The sequence below is a fragment of the Podarcis muralis genome, chromosome 13 (assembly GCF_964188315.1).
Source record: "Podarcis muralis chromosome 13, rPodMur119.hap1.1, whole genome shotgun sequence".
Lineage (NCBI taxonomy): Eukaryota > Metazoa > Chordata > Lepidosauria > Squamata > Lacertidae > Podarcis > Podarcis muralis.
The window spans coordinates 8224645-8250645 of NC_135667.1; the positions used below are offsets into that span (position 1 = coordinate 8224645).

Consider the following 26001-nt stretch of genomic DNA (forward strand, 5'->3'; position numbering starts at 1 on the left):
GCTGCAAATAAAGTTATATTTTCAAAATTTCCAGTTGAAATTGGGGATTTCTTCACTGAGTCTGCCATTGTAAGTCTCAGAATGCAAGCGCTTAAGTGGCTTACTTCCACTAACTTGATTTAAATTAGATTTAAAAAAAAAAAAGAAAGAAAAGAAAGGACACTGTAACAGAAACCATGAAGTATCTACTGCAAACTGCCAGGACAGGAAGGAGAGCTTCAGCTGTGATAGAAGTTGAAAAGGTAAAGGTACCCCTGACCATTAGGTCCAGTCGTGACCGACTCTGGGGTTGTGCACTCATCTCACTCTACAGGCCAAGGGAGCCGGCGTTTGTCCACAGACAGCTTCCGAGTCAGGTGGCCAGCATGACTAAGCTGCTTCTGGCGAACCAGAGCAGCACACGGAAATGCCGTTTACCTTCCTGCCAGAGCGGTACCTATTTATCTACTTGCACTTTTGATGTGCTTTCAAACTGCTAGGTTGGCAGGAGCAGGGACTGAGGAACAGGAGCTCACCCCGTCGCGGGGATTCGAACCACTGACCTTCTGATTGGCAAGTCCTAGGCTCTGTGGTTTAACCCACAGTGCCACCCGCATCACAATTTAAATAAGACTCTAACATCATTGAAAATGATCCTGGGGACTAACACCAGTGCCCTGCCTCAGCTTTCTATAAATATACAGGAGTTAACGAAAATAACAGTCTCTGTTGAGGAGACAGTCAAACAATTGGATTCTTCCATATTAAGTCAGCATATGCCAAAGCAAATAAAAGATATTGCGTGGACAGGCGGAGTCCCCAGATCCCCCGCGGTCCCCCTGTCATGTGGAATAACGACTCAAGACTACGTGCTATGGGATTAAATTCGCCACAACTTTATTAAATTTCAAATGTGGGTAGACCTTGGCTCAGGCATTGGGCGTTCTCCCTCCCCAGTCCCCAGCCGGGGACCTAGGGAGCATCAGGGTTATCCAGTGAGTGTGTGAGGGATGGGCCGGCTCTGGAGAACATATGTTCAAGCAGAGATAGCCGCCCCCGTAACGCCGCCGCCGCAGGGGAGAGCAATGACGACCTTTCGGCGTACGGTCAAAGCCTCCCTTCAGAAAACCCCTTTAACGGGGAACCCTGGTATCGCCGCCGCAAACAAGTGAGGGTTCCCAGGTAAGATCCTCCCTCTATTGTGTGGGCAGGTAATCCCTCCCCTACCTGCCCTGGTCTCCTTGGCAACGCTTCCCCCAGGTGGGATTGGACAACTGACTGAGGTAGGCGGAGACTTCCAGGTATCCCACCTGAGGGAAGGCAAACCAAGCCTATGCTGTTGGGGCCGCTCCAGATCTAGGGGCTGCGCGCGTCCACGCAAAGGGCACCCCCCGTTTTAAGCGTGGAGCGGTCATTGTTTGATACTGTTAACGTTAACAGCTATAAAGGATAGAATTTTACAAACTCACTTTACAAACAACCTACACCTTGAAGGACACAGGACTACAATTCTGAAATAAATTCCATGAAGGATTTTTAAAGAAAGAGAAGGATTATTATGTCCGGCAACAGCTCTCAAAAATAAAGGATTGGTCTCTTAATCAGTCACTGTCAATATATATAATGTTATAGAATCTCCATACATGTGATTTTTTTAGTTGATTTAAATGCAGAAAATAACCTTTTCTCCCCACTTAAATCATGTACAATACATTATCACACTTCAGCAAATCATTTTCAACACATTCCTAGAATCAAGAGATGTGCCCAGCAGTGCTCAGAAGTGCCCCCAGCTCTGAACACTAGTTCCGAAGAACCAGCTTTGATTGAGTATACACATTTTAAACCTGCAATTATTTCTCTGGGTTCTGCTTAAAACCTAATGTGAGAATAATAGAATGAATGACTGAATGAATGAATACAATTCTGGTTGGAATATCCAGAAGGAATATCATTTACCTACATAGTCAAGAGACATTGGTGTACTGAATTGCCTGAATCATAAGAATTCTGAAGAAAATACAAAAAGGAGCTTGACACAGCTGCCCTGGAAGCATTGGCTGAGGAACTGTAAAATTTGGTGGCCTTGGATATAAAATCTGACAAGGTTGACCCTTGTCTCTATTATTGTTAATATTGGTGTTAAAAGTTAAGAAAGATAAGGGAAAGTGATGAGATACAAGGTATCAAAGTGGGACAGCAAACCTATAAATTAAAGCATTTTCAGATGATATAGTTTTTGTTTGTAGAATACCCCCTGGTGAATGTTTCCTTGTCCATTCCTCTGTTGCTTTACAGAATAGAAAGATTTTTAATATGGGAGAACGAAAGTCTCTTTGATGTCTGTCTGCTTAGAAGACTCAGACAGTGACTGAGAATGAGAAGCACTCATGGTTGGCCCTATTGGCCCTATTTTAGGCAGAAAAGATCACCAAAGCAGTTTATATACATCAGTGGTCAAAACTCACTACTTTAAGACTTAAAATCAGTAAGACATGATACGGAAGAAATGGGGATTTGAAGGGATATGTGGGGAGACACTTACTATGGAGCTTTGAACATATTCTGTGAAGGCTCTTCTTTGAAGAAAACTTCATCAAACACATAAAAGATTTGAGAAGAAATCCCACCAATGATGAGGTCACCTGGCTGGTACCACTCATGGGGAACAGGAACAGGATAACTGGTGGGACACCTGGTAGTATTTGCTTTGTAGACAAAAGCCACTTGCAAAAGCAGCAACAGAAATAGATCAAGCATCCTTGCAGCACAGCTTATTTCCTGTTCCTACAAGCCTCTTAAGAAGTGGATACTGGAAAGCCACCTGAGTTTTGATTAATGGAACAAATTATAATAATTTGGATAATTGCATGGAGAGATAATAACCTTTTCAGAGTTTTAACTCATAGTGACACTTTTTTTAAAAAAACATCATCATCATGACTCCATGTTACCTCTGCCCCTGAGTGGCCCACAAAGTGGCAATTGGCATGAAATCTTCTGTGGTATGTGAAACTCAGCAAAAAAGAAAAAGAAAAAAGAGTGAAGCCATTTGTGGATGCAAAGCAACAATCTTGCAACAAAGACCGCTCTAGTTTAATGAAAGGACTGGGAAACCAACATTTCTCTACACAATAAATCTATGGCAAACCTCCCCCCCCCAAAAAAAAAAAAAACCACACACCAAAAAAACCGCAAACCCAGATTCATCATCAAGAGGAGAATTAATCAATTGATTTCTTTTTTCTTAACCCCCCCCCAGTTTTTTATGTTAACAATACAGTGGTGCCCCACAAGGCGAATGCCTCACAAGACGAAAAACTCGCTAGACGAAAGGGTTTTCCGTTTTTTGAGTTGTTCCGCAAGACGAATTTCCCTATGGGCTTGCTTCGCAAGACGAAATGTCTTGCGAGTTCTTGCAAGTTTGTTTCCTTTTTCTTAAAGCCGCTAAGCCGTTAATAGCCGCTAAGCTGCTAAGCCGCTAAGCCGTTAATAGCCGCTAAGCCGCTAAGCCGTTAATAGCCGCTAAGCCGTTAATACCCGCTAAGCCGCTAAGCTGCTAATAGCCGTGCTTCGCAAGACGAAAAAACCGCAAGACGAAGAGACTCACGGAATGGATTAATTTCGTCTTGCGAGGCACCACTGTATTGCTATACACTCCAAAAAAATTTCATATATACAATACTAGGATTATATAACCCCCTCGGACTTGCCCCCGTCCCACCCTGGTTTTCATATTTTATACTATTTTCTTGCATATAATTAAATTATCCATTCTGTTTCATCTCCTCATTTACTAATCTAATTCATTTTACTTCATAAATGTTATATCAATCCTGCTAATGTTTCCAAATAGCTACAGTGGATTTTAAGGTACACAACAAAATTGTCCCATTCTTGTTTTAAAATTTGTTTAAAAATTTCATCATCTTGATGTCTGATCTTCATAGTCATCTTTGTCATTTCAGCATAATCCATCATTTTGGTAATCTACTCTTATTTTGTTGGGACCTTCTCTTCCTTCCACATGCTTTCCCAGGCTTTCAAGCCCTTCGGATAGTGTTTCCTTTGCACTGGTAGCCTTCAGAATGAATTGCTCCTGCAATGGGAAGAAGGGACCAGTCTTCAAAGTGTATTGAGCAGAAGGATGTGAATGTCTGTGGGAAGGTGGGAATGGTCTCTTGATTCCCATGTTGTGTTTTGAGGGGAGATGGTTCAGTGCTTCCATGAGAGAAATCTTCAGATTAGAGAGATATGTCAAATGGTTTTCATCAATTTCCTCTCAGAAATTGCCACAGAGACCAGAAGAAATAGCCTTCCTGTCTCTTCTGCAACAATTTCTCATTTTCAAAATAATGTAGCAACCATAGTTTTACGTATTTCCTCCTCCATTTTCATTCAGCCCTTGGAAAGGAGTTTTAAACATTTATAATGCAATGATGGTAGAAGAGTACAATTATTTTCATTATTGATGTGGAAAAATATTTCTGGACCCCTACAAATATAATCATGGGGAACACTGTGGCATTTCATGAGATGAAAAGCTGAAAAATTCAGATGATACTGTGAAAAGTAGAGCTATGTTTCTAATTGCAGTGTAGCACCCCATAAGATTATCACAAAGCTTGCAGATCTTGAAATCCAAAACTTTCATTCCCCTCAATTGCTCTGTGCTTTGATCTGGACTAGTAAATGGGATGCAAAGCATGTGCTGCAACATAGACAGCCTTGTAGATCTTCTGTCTGTGAACAGTCATGAGCAGTTCACACAGAGGTCCAGTAAGGCTTTCCAGCCTCTTCTCTCCAGTACACACCATAGGCGCCGACTCCATGGGGCTTGAGGGGGCCCGAGCCCCCTCAAAAATTCGTTTGGGGGGGCTCCGCCCCCCCAATAATCTCCGGCGCCCCTCCAGCAGAGCGCCATCGCCGCCCCTCCCCCAGCCCAAAATGCACAGGGAGGGGCGGGCTGCATGCCTCCTGCCCTCCCTCCCGAGCAAAAGCTCCACCCAATTTCCTTTGGAGCTGATTAATAGGCGCAGCACGCTCTCCCCTATTCGCTCACGAGGAGGCGGCGCCACTTTATTTGCATATTCATGAGCTTATTTATTATTCATGAGCTTTCCCGGGCCCCCCCAATATTTTTTATAAGTCCGCGTCCCTGGTACACACTTTATTGTTTTGCAATATATGACACAATAAAAATTAAGCATGTTAAATATGACTTACTAAAGAAAATACTACAAAGAGAGAGAAGGAGTAACAGGAATGCAAGAAAAAGAAGAAAGAGGAAGAAGAAAAATTTAATATCTATATAGCTTCCATCACTTTTCTATCGCAATCATTGATTGACATACTAAGAAAGGAATCTTACTGGCTCTCATCTAGTAAAGCCTCCTCCTTTCTCAGCCTCCCACCCTGAGGAATAATACACAATAAATTTGTGACAGGATCCAGATGTGTCATCCAGAAGGGGGAAATTATACTATTGCAACAATAACCATGAAAAAAAGAGGTGTGGCAAAAGAGAAGTCAGGGCCGTTTTCATTTAAATTGTGGAAATTATTTTCACTGTGGTTAGCTGTTAACCACATATGTAAGTTGCACACTGCCACCTATTTCCATCAGCCCCACATCTTATGGGGGAAGAAGGCCTTCTTGACTATGGTTGCCATATTCCCAAAGTGAAAAGTGAAAAAGTTGTTGAACTTTGCTCAAAGTTATTCAGCTTTTTTGAGGGGAGGGAGCAAAAAACCCCCAGAATGGGTTTTTGCCATGCATCTGGGTTTTCCCAAACATTTTGCCCAATATATGACAGCCCTACTCTTGACCTACCCCCTCTTGGGTCCCCACAGCTCTAAGAAGGTTACATGCCAGCTTCAAATGTGATCTGTACAGATGCCAGAACCCAGAAGAAAATAATAGGATCTCATCTTTCTCTTTAAAGGTGTCTTAGAGAACTCACCACTTACCTCCAAAGGTACTGCCCACATAAGAGGACAAGCCATAGAATAATGGAAATATACAATTGTAAAGTTGGACTTCCAAAAAGTCCAACATGCTGCAATGCAGGTTTCTCAACTTAATATTGCCCAGGCAGTATTATATTAATCACAGGTATTTATAATAATAATAATAATAATAATAATTTATTATTTGTACCCCGCCCATCTGGCTGGGTTTCCCCAGCCACTCTGGGCGGCTTCCATAAAAACCAAAGATACAGTAAAATATCACAGATTAAAAACTTCCCTGAACAGGGCTGCCTTAAGATGCCTTCTGAATGTCAGGTAGTTATTTATCGCTTTGACATCTGATGGGAGGGCGTTCCACAGGGCGGGCGCCACTACCGAGAAGGCCCTCTGCCTGGTTCCCTGTAACTTGGCTTCTCGCAATGAGGGAACCGCCAGAAGGCCCTCGGAGCTGGACCTCAGTGTCCGGGCAGAACGATGGGGGAGGAGACGCTCCTTCAGGTATACTGGGCCGAGGCCGTTTAGGGCTTTAAAGGTCAACACCAGCACTTTGAATTGTGCTCGGAAACGTACTGGGAGCCAATGTAGGTCTTTCAAGACCGGTGTTATGTGGTCTCGGCGGCCGCCCCCAGTCACCAGTCTAGCTGCCGCATTCTGGATTAGTTGTAGTTTCCGAGTCACCTTCAAAGGTAGCCCCACGTAGAGCGCATTGCAGTAGTCCAAGCGGGAGATAACTAGAGCATGCACCACTCTGGCGAGACAGTCCGCGGGCAGGTAGGGTCTCAGCCTGCGTACCAGGTGGAGTTGGTAGACAGCTGCCCTGGATACAGAATTAACCTGCGCCTCCATGGACAGCTGTGAGTCCAGAATGACTCCTAGGCTGCGCACCTGGTCCTTCAGGGGCACAGTTACCCCATTCAGGACCAGGGAGTCCTCCACACGAGCCCGCTCCCTGTCTCCCAAAAACAGTACTTCTGTCTTGTCAGGATTCAACCTCAATCCATTAGCCACCATCCATCCTCCAACTGCCTCCAGGCACTCACACAGGACCTTCACTGCCTTCACTGGTTCTGATTTAAAAGAGAGGTAGAGCTGGGTATCATCTGCATATTGATGAACACCCAGTCCAAACCCCCTGATGATCTCTCCCAGCGGCTTCATATAGATGTTAAAAAGCATGGGGGAGAGGACAGAACCCTGAGGCACCCCACAAGTGAGGGCCCAGGGGTCTGAACACTCATCCCCCACCACCACTTTCTGAACACGGCCCAGGAGGAAGGAGCGGAACCACTGTATGACAGTGCCCCCAGCTCCCAGCCCCTCTAGGCGGTCCAGAAGGATGTTATGGTCGATTGTATCAAAGGCCGCTGAGAGATCCAGCAGAACTAGGAAACAACTCTCACCTTTGTCCCTAGCTCGCCGGAGATCATCAACCAGTGCGACCAAGGCAGTTTCAGTCCCATGGTGAGGCCTGAATCCCGATTGGAAGGGATCCAAATGGTCCGCATCCTCCAGGCGTGCCTGGAGTTGTTCAGCAACCACGCGCTCAATCACCTTGCCCAAGAATGGAAGATTTGAGACTGGGCGATAGTTGGCCATACTGGCCGGGTCTAAAGATGGTTTTTTAAGAAGCGGTTTAACGACCGCCTCTTTCAGCGGATCTGGGAATGTTCCCTCACAGAGGGAAGCATTCACCACCCCGCAGAGCCCATCGCCCAGCCCTTCCCGGCTTGCTTTTATTAGCCAGGATGGGCAAGGATCAAGGAGACAGGTGGTTGGTTTCACGCGTCCAAGCAGCCTGTCCACATCCTCGGGGGTAACGGATTGAAATTGATTCCATGCAACTTGACCAGACAGAGCTCCAGCACTCTCCCGCCCCAGCCCTGCTCCCACGGTGGTGTCTAGCTCCTTCCGAATATGAGTGATTTTATCTGCAAAAAACTTTGCAAAATCGTTGCAGGAGATCTTGGGGTCTTTACAAGGCCCCGGTGGTAAAGGTGGTTCCGTTAAATTGCGAACCACCTGAAAGAGTCTCCTGCTACTATTTTCTGCAGATGCAATAGAGGCGGCGAAGAAAGTCTTCTTCGCCGTCGCTATCGCCACTTGGTAGGCTCGACGTTGAGCTCTAACCTGTGTCCGGTCAGATTCGGAGTGAGTTTTCTGCCACCGACGCTCTAGCCGTCTCAGCGATTGTTTCATCGCCCTCAGCTCCGAAGAAAACCACGGGGCTGTCCGGGCTCCATGCAATCGGAGAGGGCGCTTCGGAGCCAGACAGTCGATAGCCCTGGTTAACTCCGCATTCCAGCGGGCCACCAGGGAATCGGCTGAAAGGCCATCAACATGGGATAAAGCATCCCCTACCACTCTCTGGAAACCATTTGGATCCATTAAGTGGCGGGGGCGGACCATCCGAATTGGTCCTACCTCCCTGCAGAGGGGAAGGGTCGCGGAGAAGTCAACACCATTAATTATATTAATCACATATATTTAATTAAAGTCATCTACTAGTCTCTCCAGAAAGTTTCTGGTGTTCTTCCCATTTCCCCTCTTCTGCTGCACCAATTGTCTGCATCACATAACTGTCACTAGAAGAAATATTTTACTTCTAATTTAGGGACTCAAGATACAATTTGCTGTGGGAGAATTCCCAGTACCCAGTTAAATGGCCTACTTAGCTAAATCACCCAAAGCAGATTCATGCATCTTAATATAGGCATTGGATGACAGCTGTAACATATACTTCCTTTCCTTCTGGCAACGTAAGTGTGGGGGAAATTAGCAAATCACATGTGATGGATCTCTGTAATATGTGGGTCTCAGTAAGGGAAATAAACTGCACTGATCCCCCTTCTAACATTGTAGAGAAGCAGAAATTAGACACTACCACAGCCATACCCAACCTTTGTCTCATTAGACATTTGTCCCTTGTGGACAAACCCTTCATTGTCATTGAAAGGCCTAACTCCCTTTCAATTGGTCACCTGTTTCTAATGCATTTAAATTATATTTTGGTGTTGGTGTTGGTATTTGTATTTTTGCAAAGTCCTCTTTGAATTGTGCTCACACTTCTTTTCATTTCATTTTCCTCATTCCAACAAAACCACCTTTTTTCTGAAGGAAGGCTTTCTTGTGGCTTATAACTTCCTTGACACTTGCATCCTGTTGGCCCTGAACAGTGGCATGCAGTTCAATAAAATTGAAATTCAAATATATAGCTAAAAATCAAACAGATTATATAGAATCTGAGTTGAGGGAACCCTGAGGATCATCTAGTCCAGGCATAAGCAAATTCTGGCCCTCCAGATGTTTGGGACTACAATTCCCACCATCCATGTCCACTGGTCCTGTTAGCTAGAGATGATGGGAGTTGTCCCAAGCATCTAATGGGCTGGAGTTTGCCTGTGCCTGATCTAGTCCAACCCCCGCAATTCAGGCCTGTGCAGCTGTCGTTTACATGAATCAAACCTGCAACCTTGGCATTATCAGCACCACACTCAAACCAACTGATCTATCTGACTGCCTTATCCTCTGTGGAAGTCAAGGTGATGTACATGGTTCTCTCCATCCACATTTTAAGAAAACAGTCAGCCCAAGGACATAGAGCAGAGCTTTCTGAACTTTGTGTCGTAACATGTTAGTGTTTCGGCTGCAGTGTGTAGGTGTGTCACACAAATGGTCCCCACACTGCTCCCAGGGCTGGAAAGGGGTTACTTTAACATTCAGGTTGCAAGTAAAACTGAATTATTATGTTGGAAAATGATGCATGTTTAAAAAATGAGTCACCAAATCGAAAGTTTGGAAATTATGTTAGGAATTATAGGGAATGAAATTAGAAGAAAAGACTGTAAACTTTTTCAATATGTAGCCACAGCAGCAAGAATTCTATTAGCCCAGAAATGGAAACAAGAGGAAATACCGACAATAGAAGAATGGAGACTGAACCTGACTGATTATGCAGAATTGGACAGATTAACCGGGAAAATTAGATATCTTCGAGACCAAAGGTTCATCGAGGACTGGGGGAAATTTGTTGAGTATCTGAAAAGAACATGTGATGTGCAAACAACACTGGTGGGATTTCAAGAAGCACTGTGAAAGTCGAGATATGTTGTTAAAAAGAAATAGGAGTGGGAGGGAAGTTTAATGGCAATATAAACAGAGGCATGCGTAAACTGAGAGGTAATTATGGATGATTGTCAGAGAAGCCGAAGGAAGTCTAAAAAGAAACAAATTTGTGAAAATTGGATAGAATTGTATATTTGTGTTGGAAAATAATAAAAATTATTTATAAAATAAAAAGAAAGTTTGGAAAACTCTGATATTGAGTCTGCTTCATGACATGGGGATTCAAGCCACAGTCTGAATCACAGCCATAATGGGTCAAACTGAGGACCACCCATATCCCATCCCAGATGTAGTCCTGGGACATGGCTAATCTTTAATTTTGCTTTTAAAACAAATAATTCACATTCCACAATGTGTTTGTTCTTTTCAAATATTTTTAATGAATTTTAGTAACCAGAAACAGGCTACATAAAGAAAAAAAAAGGAAATTAGCTTTTAAAGAAAAAGAGGGGGGAAGAATAAGCTGTCAATAATTGGCAATAAAGAGATTTGTATATAGCTATGAGATATTCTAAGTCAATAATAAAACATATCAAGTAGAGAAGAATGTGCTATTAGAGAAGAATGTGCTATCTGTAATTACAAAGAGTTTCATGTTTGAAAGAATAATTCTTACAAATGTTTATTTAAAAAAGAACTTAAAAGACAACCTTGAACTAGTCTAAAGCCAAATACTCACATACAGCTGTTGTACAACACACTCTTAAAAAATCTTACTATCTGAATACAATGCATTCTCAGAAAATTGTTTGTTAGGTGGCCATTTACATAACAAGTCAACAATTTCCATGCATTCCAATGGGGATATTTCTAATGTGTTGTCAGTCTCAAATTTTTGACAACCCCAAAGGGTGAAAAACAAAGGAAAACCCTCTGAAGAAGGAAGAAAATACTGCGTATTTGTAAACAGTACTAAGCACAGGTCCAATTGTTTGGAGAGCTGAATCTATGGTGTATATAACAAGATTTGGGTACTAATTACTCACGGTAAAGTAAGTGAATATTTGTATAAAAAGCATTTGGATACTGGGATATGTGTGCATAAAATAAAAATAAGCAAGTGGCGAAAAAGGAATCTCAAGTACGTTCGCTACTGTAATACATAGGGTGTGTGTGGAGAGAGTGTTTGGTATTGAACTCTTATTTATCACATATTTAAAATTTATCAGAGTGAGGGGGGAAACAATAGTTTAATACCTTTTTTTAATAAGTTGTTCTCTGTTGTTCAGCTCGGGCCTCAGAATAATGATGTAGTATTTAGGGGCAAAGATACAGCCCAGCAACCCAGCACTGGAGGACAAGATGGAGAAGATCTCCACAGCCACCATGTGTTTCCCTTTGGTGCTCAGGTAGGTTGGGACAAATGACAACCAAACACTGCAAAAGAGCAACATGCTGAAGGTAATGAACTTGGCTTCATTGAAAGTGTCAGGTAATTTGCGGGCCAGGAATGCTGCCAGGAAGCTGAAGAAAGCCAGGAGGCCCATGTAGCCAAGGACACAATAAAACATGATGACTGACCCTTCATTACATTGCACAATGATTTCTTCTGTTAAAGAGTGCATGTCCAGATCAGGAAATGGGGGAGATGTCATCAACCACACAGTACAGATAGTTGATTGAATAAGAGAACAGGGAATCACAACTGAGTAGGCCAGTCTTTTCCCTACCCACTTCCTTATGCTGGACCCTGGCCTGGTGGCCATGAAAGCTACAACTACAGTGATAGTTTTGGCCAACACACAAGAAACGGCTACAGAGAAGATGATGCCAAAAGTTGGTTGCCGGAGGAGGCAGGAGACTGTGCTAGGTTCACCCAGAAATAACAATGAAGAAAGGAAGCAGAGCAGGAGAGAGAGAAGGAGAGAATAGGTGAGGTCCCGATTGTTGGCTTTGACTATGGGAGTGTCTCCATACTTAATGAATGTTCCTAGCACCAGAGCTGTGATGAGGAAGAGAGAAAGGGCAACTGATGCTAAACTAATCCCTAAAGGTTCTTCATAAGAAAGGAAGGTTATAATTTTCTCAATGCAGGCAGTTTTGTTCTTGTTTGGATACTGAGCTTTTGGGCATCTGAAGCAGTCATTCATATCTGAAAAATAAACAAGGTCAAATTTCAGTATTGATTCAACAGTACTTTGTCTTGCATGTGACCGCTTTGCTGACATGAAATTCAATCTATTGGATCCATGTGTTTTAGTGTTTATATATAAATGCTTTGTTCTCACTTATTCTTAAGGTTATTATAAGTTGATAATATCTGAGTAGAAATCCTTCAAACTGTCTTTGGAATAAGTACATAAGATTCAATGACCCACCTCATCCAGCTTCCTGATCTCTCAGTGGACAATCAGGTACCTATGGGAATCCTGCAAGCAGGACCTGAGTGAAACAGAAGTCTTTCCCGACCCCAACACTTCCCAAAAACTGGTATTTGGGGAAATACAGCCTTTGAGCATGAAGGCCCCGCAAAGTAATCTGAGGTCATAGCCACTGATAACCTTATCCTACATGAGTTTGTCTAATCCTCCTTTGAAGCCTTCAAAATTTGTGCCCATCACTGACTCTTTAGGGAAGAAATTCCATAGCTTTATCAAGTACTTCATGAAGAAGTTAGTTTTCTTTTGCCCGTTCTGTATCATCCAACACCCAAATTCCTTAGATGCCCCCATGCTATAGTGTTATGAGAACTTTTTTATCTGATTTCTCAATGCCTTGCATGATTTTATGCATTTTTATCATGTGCCCCAACTCACACAAACCATTCCGGCCAGTGTCCCTGTAGGATAAAAAATATGATTTCTACAGAACTCACCATCCTGGTTTGAAATTTCCCCTTCTGGACATGGAACACAACCATAGCAGCAAAACTTTCCCCCTTCTTTCTTTTTCTTCTGATTCCCAGGGTGGCAGTGGTCATTACACAGAGAAAGGGGAATCACCTATGCATAGCAGAAAAGCAGTTAAGGAGATCGGAGAAGGTAATTGCTTATTTGACTTCTATGAACCCCATTATTTGGGATCCCCTAAAAAATCTATGACAAACTTTGCAATCATTTTGCTGAACAAACTCCACTTTTTGCAGTGCCCTCCAAACACTGCCTGATTTCCCCAACAAGGTGGTACACTGGTCACCCCAAATGCAATACTGTTCAATCTACTCCAAACTTGTGCCAAAGTTTTGCATTTGTGGATTTGGGTGACCAGTAATGCCCCTGGTTTGGCAGGTAAGCCTCACTGTTTGAGGGCTCACCAAAATGCAGTTTGTTCTGCAAAATGCTGAAAAACAGCTCACCATGACTTCATTTTAACCATGCCTGGAGATGCAAGGGATTGAACCAGGACCGTTCACCAGAAATATGGGATCTCTTACTGAGTTATTGTCTCTATACAATAGAAAAGGAGATTAGCGAATGGGCAGCTATGAAGCAATTTCATTTGGATATGCCAAAGCTTTGCTTTTTTATATATGGAAGGTATAGTAAATATAAATAAATAAATTACTTCTACATAAATTCAGGGTCCACTCTCCCCATGGTGAAATCAGACCTGATTAAAACCTCTGTGCCACACAATCATATCTTCATGAATGATGAATGCTTCTCCTTCAGGAGCTTCAGGATCAACACAACCAACTTTCTTTCGAAAGATAGACTTGTTTGGGAATGTGATCATGTTTGTGATGTCAAATCCACCTCTCATTTCCCTTTTATCATTAAAGGACATTGTTTCCCCTGCTGAGTTGTTAAATAAAATGTCTTGCAGAAAATAGTGGAGCTGATTCAAAGGGGGGAAAGGGGGAAAAAGAAACATATATACATATAGTGAAGGCCAAATATAAAAAATGAGCTATTTCAGTCTAGTTGATGGAAAAGTTATAAGAAAGCAACAGAAGGCTAAAATACTGGGCATGCTAAACATACAGGAAAAGGGGCAATCTCAAAATGTTATCTCTATAAAAACATCACATTTCATGATGTGTGGCCTTGGAGTAATTGGCTAACTGAAATACTATCTTTTTGCATTGTGTTACTCCCTTCTTTATGAATATTGCTTATGGATCTGCCCCTAACACAGAACGAGTATAAAAAATGAGCTATTTTCATGTAGCAGATAGAAAAGTTACAAAATGGTATCACTCTAAAGATGTCCTATTTCATAAAGTTCGGGCTTTAATATTCTGCAACATGTTACCTGCCAAGGCTGCAGATCTTGAAGTTTAAACCTTTTGTCTCTTGCCATTGTTCTGTGCTTTGATCTGTATGAATAAATAGCATGTAAAGCATGAGCCACAAGAAAGACAGCATTGTAGACATTGTAGCTGTGGCCCGTCATGCCCATTTCAAACAGATGCCCAGGAAGACACTCTAAGTTCTCCTCCCCTGTACAAGTTTCAGTATCTTGCATGAGGAGATCTGGAAATGTACAGTCAAATGCTTGCTCCCAGAAGTCCTTGAGAAAACCATCTGCTGGGTTCCAGTAAGGTTTTATGATCTGATGAAATTCATGGAAATTGAGAAGGTCTTTTGCGTGAATGGTGAAGGAAATGGCACCTTGAAAGAGATCAAGATCCCAAGACTTTTGAAAACTCAATAATACGAAATCAATCTGTGTTGTCATGATCCACACCTTTCTAAATGATGTGCTTTTCTTATTTCCAGGATCTCGTAGAAATATAACAGATCTCAGCCAGGCCAGTGTCAGAGAATCTCCATAGACAATGAATGCATTGGCTTTATCATTTGTGACATCCACATAATATTCATTGAGCATGTCGAAAATTTCAGCCACCAAATCAAAATGAGCTACTTTTTCCATTCTTCTTGTGAAGGCTGAACAGATTCCATGTTGGTAAAGCAATGGCTCCATAGTCTGCAAGAAATTTTCTCCTCCATTGTCATCTGTAACAAAGAGTCCAACCCATGTCCATCCAAAATGCTGAAGCAAATTGATAATTGCCATATACTGATGAGCTTCATTGGGCACCATGCGGTACAAGGAAAGGAAGTGATCTATATCATTCTCCTCTGGGGGAAACGATCCATATGCAAGCTACAAGGAAAAGAACAGACATAATAAGGGTACCTAAGTATAAACAATTATTTTGAGCATGTGGGTCTTCATTCAAGAAATGTTTGTTGAAGCAATTTTGCAGTTTCCAGACAGTTAAACTGAAGGATGCTGCCAGCTGAATATTCTAGAGTTGTGGCGACATTTTCCAATTTCTGGATATTTTATTTCATAAAGTATTTATGTCTTGTCAGAAATGTCCCTTTGTTTCATTTGTAGAGTGCAATCCTATTGTGTAATTACTCTGTGGAAATTTAGGATTTGGGAGAAACCACACTAGTCACACATGTCAGATAGGCTGGCAAAATTCTTCAGTGCACCAGCAGAATGCTACTCTAGTTCAACTGTGGTAAATCATGTATAAGATGCACATGGCAGAGGAAGATATAACAGTTATCTTTGATCTGCATGGGTTGAAAACTGTGGTTCACATACTCAAAGTGCTGTATTTATGTGTGGCAGATATTTTGTGGATGCCAGTGTACTTCCATGCATGTTGGTATGTTGGTGCCCTGTGCTCCTTCCAGCTAGTCTCTCCGGGGTCTCTTCAAAGTTGGAGAGTTGTCATGACCTATGACTGCTGCAATGGAATGCATGGCGGAGGACGGACTATTGCTTGAGCACAGACTATTTCCTTGGCAAGAGAACTACCATTGTCTAATTCAGAGCCACATTGCTTGGAGGATACATCTCCCCGTAGTCCTCTGAGTCAGATGGTGATGAGTACTGTGCAAAAATGTCTGGCTCTCCAGACTTGCAGAACTCAAATAGTACAAGATAAAGTAGGGCCGTTTTATCAGTCATCCAGGCTCTCCAGGGAGGCAGAGCCTAAGGTCAACTTGGTAAGTCTTCACGTGGTCCTGGCTCCTTGCAAAGACAACTTCACTTGCAGTTGATGGCTGGTACAGGATGGTTGTGTTGGAAGTGTCCAAGATGCTGAATGCTCTCTGCTTTCACTGGTCTAGCAATCTCTACTGTTAAGGAGTAATCTATGTTTCTGATAGACATTCTAGCTTGTAATGCTTCAGCATCAGTCATATTCACATTCTGAATCTCAAAATCATTTTTGTAATGGTAATAGAAAAGTGAGATTTGTGAGATAAAAATTCTTATCCACATGCATAAAACCTACTTGTGGAATTTTGTAGAGCCTTAAGGTATCAGCCATATGGAAAGAGGTATCAGAGTTAAGTCCTCCGATTACGGCTATGAGGTTTTTCTGCGAGTCACATTTGTAGTTTGGAGCAAATCTATGCATTTTAAAGAGCAGGTCCAAAGTGTTACGATAGGTCACCCTTGCATCATAATAGCTGTCGTAGATGTGGAAACCCAGTGTGACATTGGGCAAGATGTTGGGATTCTCATTTATCACTTTTACAGCAAATGCCAGGGCCAGGATGTGCTGGTAGAATTTTGTTATCATGCTGCAAATGAGGTTAGTTTAAAATTTCAGAGGAGAATTCTACAATGCAGGAAGTAGACAAAACAAATTGCCATTTCTGTCTCAAACAGATACATACTGAACTAACCTTGTCTTTTATGGTGGTTCTAAAATAATAAATATTAAACTCCTCAGCCCAAATAAAATATATATCATTCACCGTGCCATCTCTGTATTATGTCTTGTTTGACCTTTAATCTCAGTTGCCCGCCCCCCTCAAAAGGCAACAACAATCTCTCCCTCTCTTTCTTTGTACTCAAACTGGCCATACAGGTGACCATTCTATGCATGTAGCCCAGGAAAGCAAAAACATATCAAAGAAATTCCCTCAAACAGTCCCTGATTCATGATATATGATCAAGGAAGATTAAACAGTCTGTGCCCCAAGACTAGGTGCAGCAGTATCATCTCAATCCTCCTCTTGTTGGTCCTTATTACACATCCATTTGGTGCAATTAAAACTAAGCATACGAACTACATCTACATATTGCTTTTCAAAATAGAAAGGATTCTCATTCTCACAAAGGACAAAGCCATCATTTACAGCCTGCCAGCTTAGTAGGCTGCACAATACTAAATAAAGTACTGGGAAGGATTAATCCCAAAAATGAAGGGGGAGGGAGAGTCTCTTACTGTGGATTATCATCAAACAGATTCTGTGAAGGGTTTTCCTTGAATAAATCTTCAATAATGGAATAATAGAACTGAGAAGCTATCCCACCGATGATGAGGCTCCCTGACTGGTACCACTCATGTGGAACAGGAAATGTATCAATCCCAGGGCACCTCATAGCTGCTTTGCACACAACAGGAGGCAGCAGAAAAAGCAAAGTGAATGACCACAGCATCCTTGTAGTCAAGCATCTCTGAAAACGTGGTTGCTCTTGTGCCCATCAGCACCTGCAGAATTACTTCAGCAAACTAGAGTACATGATGCCTGGCTCTGTCAATACAGCACAACAAGAGAGATAGGCACACCTTATTTTAGAATCAGAGCAGTATAACCACATGCTTTGGCCGATAGGTGGGATTTCCAACACTCTGATTTCATGTCTGACCAATAATATAAAATAAAATAAAATGGGAGATTGTACAGAGTTTCATCAAATATAACCACTTTCATAGCTGTTCATTGACAGCTTTCTAGTGCCTTCTGAAATGCTTCTGGAGTTCCGACCAGGTGAACAAATTATAGTGATTTGAATAATTGTAAAGTTATTAAAAGGTTTAATTTGCGTTCCAATGGATGTTCTTTTTTTTTAACATGTTGAGTTGTGTGTTTATTCTCAAATCTTCCTATGGGCTTGTTCTACTCCTTAGTGGCACAAAACGTGGCAATTAGCTTGAAGTCATCCATGGTAAGTGAAGACCAGCAGGAAAGTCAAAGTGAATATGTTTTGTTTTGTGACTCAAAGCAGCAAATGTTGAAAGATAGGTCACTACTCAGTGCCCGTTTTACCACATGACCTGACAACTATTATGTCTCTCCACAAAAAATTTGTGGCAAAAAAACAGATGCATTGTACATAAGAGGAAAACTATACTATTGCAACAATAAACATGAAATGAAATGATGTGAAGTCAGGGTGTTTGTGTAAACTGTGCAAATAATCTTCGATTTGATTGTGTTGGAACTTAGCTGCTAACAACTCAGTCAAATTACACTGTCCCACCTAGACAGGGTTAGTTTGTCCACAGACAGTTTTTTCCAGGTCATGGGGCCAGCATGACTAAGCCGTGTCTGGCGAAACCAGAGCTGTGCATGGAAACTCCATTTACCTTCCCGCCAGAGAGATACCTATTTATCTACTTGCACTTTGATGTGTTTTCGAACTGCTAGGTTGGCAGAAGCAGGGACTGATCAATGGGAACATACGCCATCGCTGCCGACCTTCCAGTTGGAAAGCCCTAGGCTCAGTGGTTTAGACTACAGCGCCACCAGTGTCCCTTTAAGTCATTAGGTAAAGGTAAAGGTACCCCTGCCCGTACGGGCCAGTCTTGCCAGACTCTAGGGTTGTGCGCTCATCTCACTCTATAGGCCGGGAGCCAGCGCTGTCCGCAGACACTTCCGGGTCACGTGGCCAGCGTGACGAAGCTGCATCTGGCGAGCCAGCGCAGCACACGGAACGCCGTTTACCTTCCCGCTGGTAAGCGGTCCCTATTTATCTACTTGCACCCGAAGGTGCTTTCGAACTGCTAGGTTGGCAGGCGCTGGGACCGAACGACGGGAGCGCACCCCGCCGTGGGGATTCGAACCACCGACCTTTCGATTGGCAAGTCCTAGGCGCTGAGGCTTTAACCCACAGCGCCACCCGCGTCCTTTAAGTCATTAAGAGTTGCTAAATACAAATGCAACGGGGGAGAAAGAAAGAATTCCAACTGTGAGGCTGAGGAGCGAACATGTGGCCAGCTTAATAAGGCGCTATTTGCCCTCTCACTCAGCAGCCAGTTACCCACACAACTACAAAATGGGTGGAAATATTTTTTAATTCATTATTTTCTTTTAATTTTTTAATTTATTTTATTGAATGGTTGCCTTTTTCACAGGAGAATCCACCTTACACTGAATCAGACCTAACTGTCTTTCTAGCTCTGTATTTCCTTCTACTGAGTTGGCAGCAACACTCCAGGGCCTCAGACAAGGTCCCACCTAACCCTACCTGGGGATGCCAGGGACTGAACCGGGTGCCTTCTGCATTCATAGCAGATGTTCTACCCCTGAATTATGCCCTGGCATTGGTGGGGGTGTAGCATACCAAATAATGAGGAAGAGTCCGCCTGGAGCTCTCTGGCCTGAGCTCCAGGGAAAACAGCCATATACAGTCCCCCCCCCCCGCACCCTTTGCATTTTACTGTATATCCAAATCTCCATGTGCCAATGGAAGACAATAACGTGTGTACTGGAGGGAAGAGGCTGGAGAGCACTTAGCGGCACCCATAGAGGAGGTGATGATGATTACGAATGAGGAAGTGGGAGAGATGGGGGAGGGGAGATTCACATGGAGCAACACCATTATCCAAGAGGCTGGGTTCTATGGCCTGTCTCTGTAAAGTTTGAAATAAAAAAGCACTCTAAGAAAGTCTAAACAATAACATAAATAAATATTTAAAAAATCACTTTCAAAGCCGTTTATTGGCTGTTATCTGGTGCCTTCTGGTGTCTTCTGAAATGCCTCTGGAGTTCTGACCTGGTGAACAAATCATAGTGATTTTGATAATTGTAGGGTGATTTAATAACATTTTTAAAGTTTTTGTTCCAAGGGGAGTCCTTTACAGCTGACATGTAACACCTTCTTAAAGTTGTGGGGCCACCAGAGGTGGTACAATAGGGCTGCCGTACATCTGGCAAAATGTCGGAGCAAACTATGAGCAAAAAGGTTGAATAAGTTTGGCTTCTAAAATAAATAATTCACATTCCAAAATGTGTTTGTCTTTTTCCAAAAAATTTTTTTATTAAATTTTAGTAACACGAAAAAGATACATAAAAAGAAAAGAAAAGAAAAAGAAATTAGCTTTTAAAGAAAAGGGGGGGGGGGAGAGAATAAACTGTCACAATTGGCAATAAAGAAATTTGGATATAGCTAAGTGATAATCTAAGTCAATAATAAAACATACCAAGAAGAAAAGAATGTGCTGTCTGAAATTACAAAGGGTTTCATGTTGGAAGAAAAACAATTAAAAATGTTTATTTCAAAAAAATAACTTAAAGGGTAACTTTGAACTAGACTAAAGCCAAATACGAACATACAGCTGTGGTACTTAACACTCCTGAGCTATTTCATTTGTATCCTCACAAATATCACTATCCAAACACAATGCATTCTTAGAAAATCATTTGTTAGGTGGCCATTTGAATAACAAGTAAACAATTTCCATTAATTCCTATGGAAATATTTCCAATGTGTTCTCAGCCTCAAAATTTTGATGCCCCAAAGGGTGAAAAACCCAGAAAAACCTACTGAAGCCTTGTAAAAGGCAAACAAGGAAGAAAACTCTGCTTATTTGTTAAAGTATTAAACACAGTTCCAACGGCTTGGCTATCTGAATCTGTGGTGTATACAACAAGGTTTGGGTACTAATTACCCATGTTGGAGTAAGTGAATTTTCGTATAAAAACATTTGGATACTGGGACTTGCATGTATAAAATAAAATTAAACAAATGTCAAAAAGTACTTTTGCTGCTGGAAGAGAGAGAGAGAGAGAGAGAGAGAGAGAGAGATTTTGGTTTTCAACTCTTACCTATCACATAGGGGGGATTGTTTAATTCTTTTTTCTTATAAGTTGCTCCCTGTTGTTCAGTTCTGGCCTCAGAATAATGATGTAGCATTTAGGGGCAAAGATGCAGCCCAATAACCCAGCACTGGAGGCCAAGATGGAGAAGATCTCCACAGCCACCATGTATTTTCCACTTGTGCTCAGGTAGGCTGGAAAAAAAGACAGCCAAACACTGCAAAAGAGCAACATGCTGAAGGTAATGAATTTGGCTTCGTTAAAACTGTCAGGTAATTTGCGGGCCGCAAATGCGGCAATGAAGCTGGAAATGGCCAGGAGGCCCATGTAGCCCAGGACACAGTAGAACATGGTGACTGAGCCTTCATTACATTGCACAATGATTTCTTCTGTTAAAGAGTGCATGTCCAAATCAGGGAATGGTGGACATGTCATTAACCACACAGTACAAATAATTGTTTGAATAAGAGAACAGGAAAATACAATGGAATTTGTCAGTCTTTTCCCTACCCACTTCCTCATGCTGGACCCTGGCTTGGTGGCCAAGAAAGCTAGAACTACAGTGATAGTTTTGGCCAACACACAAGAAACGGCTACAGAGAAGATGATGCCAAACGTTGGTTGCCGGAGGAGGCAGGAGACTTTGCTAGGTTCACCCAGAAATAACAATGAAGAGAGGAAGCAGAGCAGGAGAGAGACAAGGAGAGAGTAGGTGAGGTCCCGGTTGTTGGCCTTGACTATGGGAGTGTCTCTGTACTTAATGAATATTCCTAGCACCAAAGCTGTGATGAGGAAGAAAGAAAGGGCAACTGATGCTAAACTAATTCCTAAAGGTTCTTCATAAGAAAGGAAGGTCATCGTTTTCTCAATGCAGGCAGTTTTGTTCTTGTTTGGATACTGAGCTTTTGGGCATCTGAAGCAGTCATTCATATCTGAAAAATAAACAAGGTCAAATTTCAATAGTGCTTAAACAGTACTTTGTCTTCTATGTGACTGCTTCACTGACATGAAATTAAACCTATTGGTTCCATGTGTTTTAATGTTCAGATATAAATGCTTTGATATCACTTATTCTGAAAGCCATTATACTGATTCCCTTCTTACTTTTAAACAGCATTTTGCCTTCTAATTTATTTCCTCTTTTGGATAAGAACATAAGAGCCTGCTGGATCCGTCTCATCCAGCTTCCTGATTTCACAGTGGCCAACCAGATATCTATGGGAAGCCTGCAAGCAGGACCTGAGTGAAACAGAAGTCTCCCCCGACCCCCACACTTCCCAGCAATTCGTATTTGGAAGAATTCAGCTTCTGTCCATGTAGGCACAGCAAAGCCATAAGAGATAATAGCCACTGATATTCTCCATGAGTTTGTGTAATCCTCCTTTGAAGGCTTCAAAATATGTGCCCATCGATGCCTCTTGAGGGAACAAATTCCACAGATTAATCATGTAATTCATGAAGATGTTAGTTTTCTTTTACCTGTTCTGAATTATCGGACACTCAGTTTCCTCTGATATCCCTGAGATCTTGTATTAAGGTAAAGGTAAAGGTACCCCTGCCCGTATGGGCCAGTCTTGACAGACTCTGGGGTTGTGCGCCCATCTCACTCAAGAGGCCGGGGGCCAGCGCTGTCCGGAGACACTTCCGGGTCACGTGGCCAGCGTGACAAAGCTGCATCTGGCGAGCCAGCGCAGCACACGGAACGCCGTTTACCTTCCCGCTGGTAAGCGGTCCCTATTTATCTACTTGCACCCGGGGGTGCTTTCGAACTGCTAGGTTGGCAGGCGCTGGGACCGAGCAGCGGGAGTGCACCCCGCCGCGGGGATTCAAACCGCTGACCTTTCGATCGGCAAGCCCTAGGCGCTGAGGCTTTTACCCACAGCACCACCCGCGTCCCTGAGATCTTGTATTATGTTTACCCTAATTTCCAATGCATTGAACAATTTTATCAATTTTTTATCATGTCACTCCTTACTCCTTTTTGCACTAAAAGAACTCCCTCAAATGCTACTATCTAGCCTTACCAGTTTCCTCACAGGTTGACAAATATGAGTGCTACATAACTCACCATCCTGGTTTGAAATTTCCCCTTCTGGACATGGAGCACAACCATAGCAGCAAAACTTTTCCCCTTCTTTCTTTTTCTTCTGATTCCCAGGGTGGCAGTGGTCATTACACAGAGAAAGGGGAATCACCTATCCATAGCAGAAAAGCAGTTTAGGAGATCAGAGAAACTAATTGCTTATTTGACTTCTATTAATGAAGTTCACTACACAGCAGACAAAGGTTTAATATAAAAAAAGCTGCATTATGCAGTTGCATTAACTATGGGTCACATTATTTGGGATCCCCTCCAAACCTATTCCGAAGTTTGCAATCATGAAAAACCCCCACATTCCGAGGTGTCCCAAAATAGTGTCTGACTTCCCCAACATGGTGCTATACTGGTCACCCCAATTCCAATATTGTTCAATTCACACCAAACCTGTGCCAAAATATTGTATTAGTTGATTGGGGGTGACTTGTAGGGTCCTCGGTTTGGCAGGTCAGCCACACAGTTTTAGGGCTCAATAAAATGCAAAGTTTCTTTTGCAAAATGCTGCAAAACAATTGAAAAACAGTTCACCAGGACTTCATTTTAACCCTGCTTGGAGATGCAATGGATTGAACCTGAGACCTTTTGCAAGCTGTATGTGTTCTATTACTGAGTTTTTGTCTCTATACATTATAAAAAGAAGTTACCGAATAGGCGTCTACATCGAAATTTCATTTAGATACTCCAACGCTTTGCTTTATGTATATGGAAGATATAGTTATACAGTTGTACCTCGGGTTAGAAACGCTTCAGGTTACAGACGCTTCAGGATACAGACTCTGCTAACCCAGAAATAGTACCTTGGGTTAAGAACTTTGCTTCAGGATGAGAACAGAAATTGCGTGGCGACAGCACGGCGGCAGCAGGAGGCCCCATTAGCTAAAGTGGTGCTTCAGGTTAAGAACAGTTTCAGGTTAAGAACAGATCTCCAGAACGAATTAAGTTCTTAACCCGAGGTACCACTGTACACTGTTTTTTCCCCCTTGGCATTTCTAAGCGGTATCCACTTTGAATGTGCTAGGCAGCCACATTTTTCCTTGGCAATATCAGATGGAAACAACATTTTTAAACAAAATTGAATTTCCGACATCTGAAGAACACGTCATAAGAACAGCGAGTAACAGGAGGATTCCAAGGACGCAGACCTGATTAAAACCTCTGTGCCATACAAGCAAATCCTCATGAATGACAAATGCTTCTCCTTCAAGAGCATCAGGATCAACTCGTCCAACTTTCATTTGAAGGAAGGACTTGTTTTGGAATGTGATCATGTTTGTGATGTCAAATCCACCTCTCAGTTCCCTTTTTTCATTAAAGGACACTGTTTCTCCTTCTGAGTTGTTAAATAAAATGCCTTGCAGAAAATAGTGGAGCTGATTCAAAGAGAAAAAGGAAAAATAAGAAAAATATATATAATGAAGACCAATTCTAAACAATGAGCTATTTTCATATAGCAGATGGAAAAGTTATAACACAGCAATAGATGGCAAAAATTCTGTACATGGTAGATATACAGGAAAGGGGGACACTCACAAAATGTAATCACTTGATAATTGGTCTTGAAGAAATTGCCTCACTGCTTGCAAAATAATAATAATAATAATAATAATAATAATAATAATAATAATAATAATAATTTATACCCCATCCACCTGGCTGTGTTTCCCTAGCCACTCTGGGCAGCTTCCAGCAAAATATTAAAATACCATTTTATGATATTAAAATATTAAAGTACGTGTTACCTGCCAAGGCTGCAGATCTTGCAGCTGAAACCTTTTGTCTCCTGCTCTGTGCTTTGATCTGAATGAATAAATAGCATGCAAAGCATGAGCCACAACAAAGACAGCATTGTGGATACTGTAGCTGTGGCCAGTCATGCCCATTTCGAACAGATGCCCAGGAAGACACTCTAACTTTTCCTCCCCTGTACATGTTTCAATATCTTGCATGAGCAGATCTGGAAATGTACAGTCAAATGCTTGCTCCCAGAAGTCCTTGAGAAAACCATCTGCTGGGTTCCAGTAAGGTTTTATGATCTGAAGAAAGTCATTGAACTTGAGAAGCTCTTTTGAGTGAATGGTGAAGGAAATGGCACCTTGAAAGAGCTCAAGACCCCAAACCTTTTGATAACTCGGCAATACAAAATCAATTTGTGTTGTCATGATCCACACCTTTCTAAATGATGTGCTTTCCTTATTTCCAGGATCTCGTAGAAATATAACAGTTCTCAGCCAGGTCAATGTCTGAGAATCTCCATAGACAATGAATGCATTGGCTTTGTCATTTGTGAGACCCACATAATAACTTTCAAGTATGCCATAAAGTTCAATGAGCATATCGGAATGAGCTGCTTTTTCCATTCTTTGTGTGAAGGCTGAACAGATCCCATGCTGGTAGAACAAGTGCTCCAGTACCTGCAAGAATTTTTCTCCTCCGTAATCATCCGTAACAAAGAGTCCAACCCATGTCCAGCCAAAATGCTGAAGCAAACTGATAATCGCCATATACTGATGGGCTTCATTGGGCACCATGCGGTACAAGGAAAGGAAGTGATTTTTATCACCCTCCTCTTGGGGAAATGAGCCATATGCAAGCTAACAGGAAAAGAACAGACATGATAAAGATAAGTATAAACAATTACTTTTAGCATTTGGCTGTTAATTCAGCAAATGTTTCTTGACACATCTGATAGTTTTCCAGACAGTTAAATTGATGGATGCTTCGAGTTTCAGGATGCTTCCAGTTTCTACAGTTGTGGTGATACTTATCTATGGAAGACCTGTGGTTTGCATGTTTAAGGTGTTGTGTGTGTTTGTGGTGGTTGTTTTGTGGATGCCAGGGTACATGCCAGCTCCCTGGGGTCTCTTCAAAGGAGAATGATCTATGAATGGGGAAATAGAGTGCATGGCAGGAAACGTGGCTTAAAATGTACTATTTTCATTGCAGGAGAACTGTTGTTGTTGTTTAGTCATTTAGTCATGTCCGACTCTTCGTGACCCCATGGACCAGAGCACACCAGGCACTCCTGTCTTCCACTGCCTCCTGCAGTTTGGTCAGACTCATGTTTGTAGCTTCGAGAACACTGTCCAAC

General features: G+C 42.2%; 2 protein-coding genes across 2 annotated transcripts; both read right to left on the bottom strand.

Moving 5' to 3' along the window:
* Positions 1-11263: 11263 nt before the first annotated feature.
* On the bottom strand, positions 11264-16566 carry LOC114583590 (vomeronasal type-2 receptor 26-like). The gene is made up of 5 exons (XM_028704882.2): positions 16276-16566; positions 14268-15125; positions 13623-13850; positions 12889-13015; positions 11264-12165 (listed from the first exon to the last, which is right to left on the bottom strand). Exons 1-5 carry the CDS (start codon positions 16564-16566, stop codon positions 11264-11266), a joined length of 2406 nt encoding a protein of 801 aa, XP_028560715.2.
* A 4279-nt stretch (positions 16567-20845) lies between these two features.
* LOC114583667 (vomeronasal type-2 receptor 26-like) lies at positions 20846-25441 on the bottom strand. The gene is made up of 4 exons (XM_077917985.1): positions 24653-25441; positions 24056-24283; positions 22884-23010; positions 20846-21747 (listed from the first exon to the last, which is right to left on the bottom strand). The coding sequence occupies exons 1-4, from the start codon at positions 25439-25441 to the stop codon at positions 20846-20848; spliced, it is 2046 nt and encodes a 681-aa protein (XP_077774111.1).
* Positions 25442-26001: the final 560 nt, after the last annotated feature.

What these genes read in the sequence shown, in the direction of transcription:
- LOC114583590 (XM_028704882.2), bottom strand. Translation starts at nt 16,566, where the DNA reads ATGATAACAAAATTCTACCAGCACATCCTGGCCCTGGCATTTGCTGTA. An exon ending in AAGATCTGCAGCCTTGGCAG is followed by an intron (nt 13,851 to 14,267) that starts GTAACATGTTGC and finishes CCTTTGAATCAG; the next exon opens with CTCCACTATTTTCTGCAAGA. An exon ending in GGCACAGAGGTTTTAATCAG is followed by an intron (nt 13,016 to 13,622) that starts GTCTGATTTCAC and finishes TGCTATGCATAG; the next exon opens with GTGATTCCCCTTTCTCTGTG.
- LOC114583667 (XM_077917985.1), bottom strand. Translation starts at nt 25,441, where the DNA reads ATGGTGCCCAATGAAGCCCATCAGTATATGGCGATTATCAGTTTGCTT. An exon ending in GGCACAGAGGTTTTAATCAG is followed by an intron (nt 23,011 to 24,055) that starts GTCTGCGTCCTT and finishes TGCTATGGATAG; the next exon opens with GTGATTCCCCTTTCTCTGTG. An exon ending in GGAAATTTCAAACCAGGATG is followed by an intron (nt 21,748 to 22,883) that starts GTGAGTTATGTA and finishes TTTATTTTTCAG; the next exon opens with ATATGAATGACTGCTTCAGA.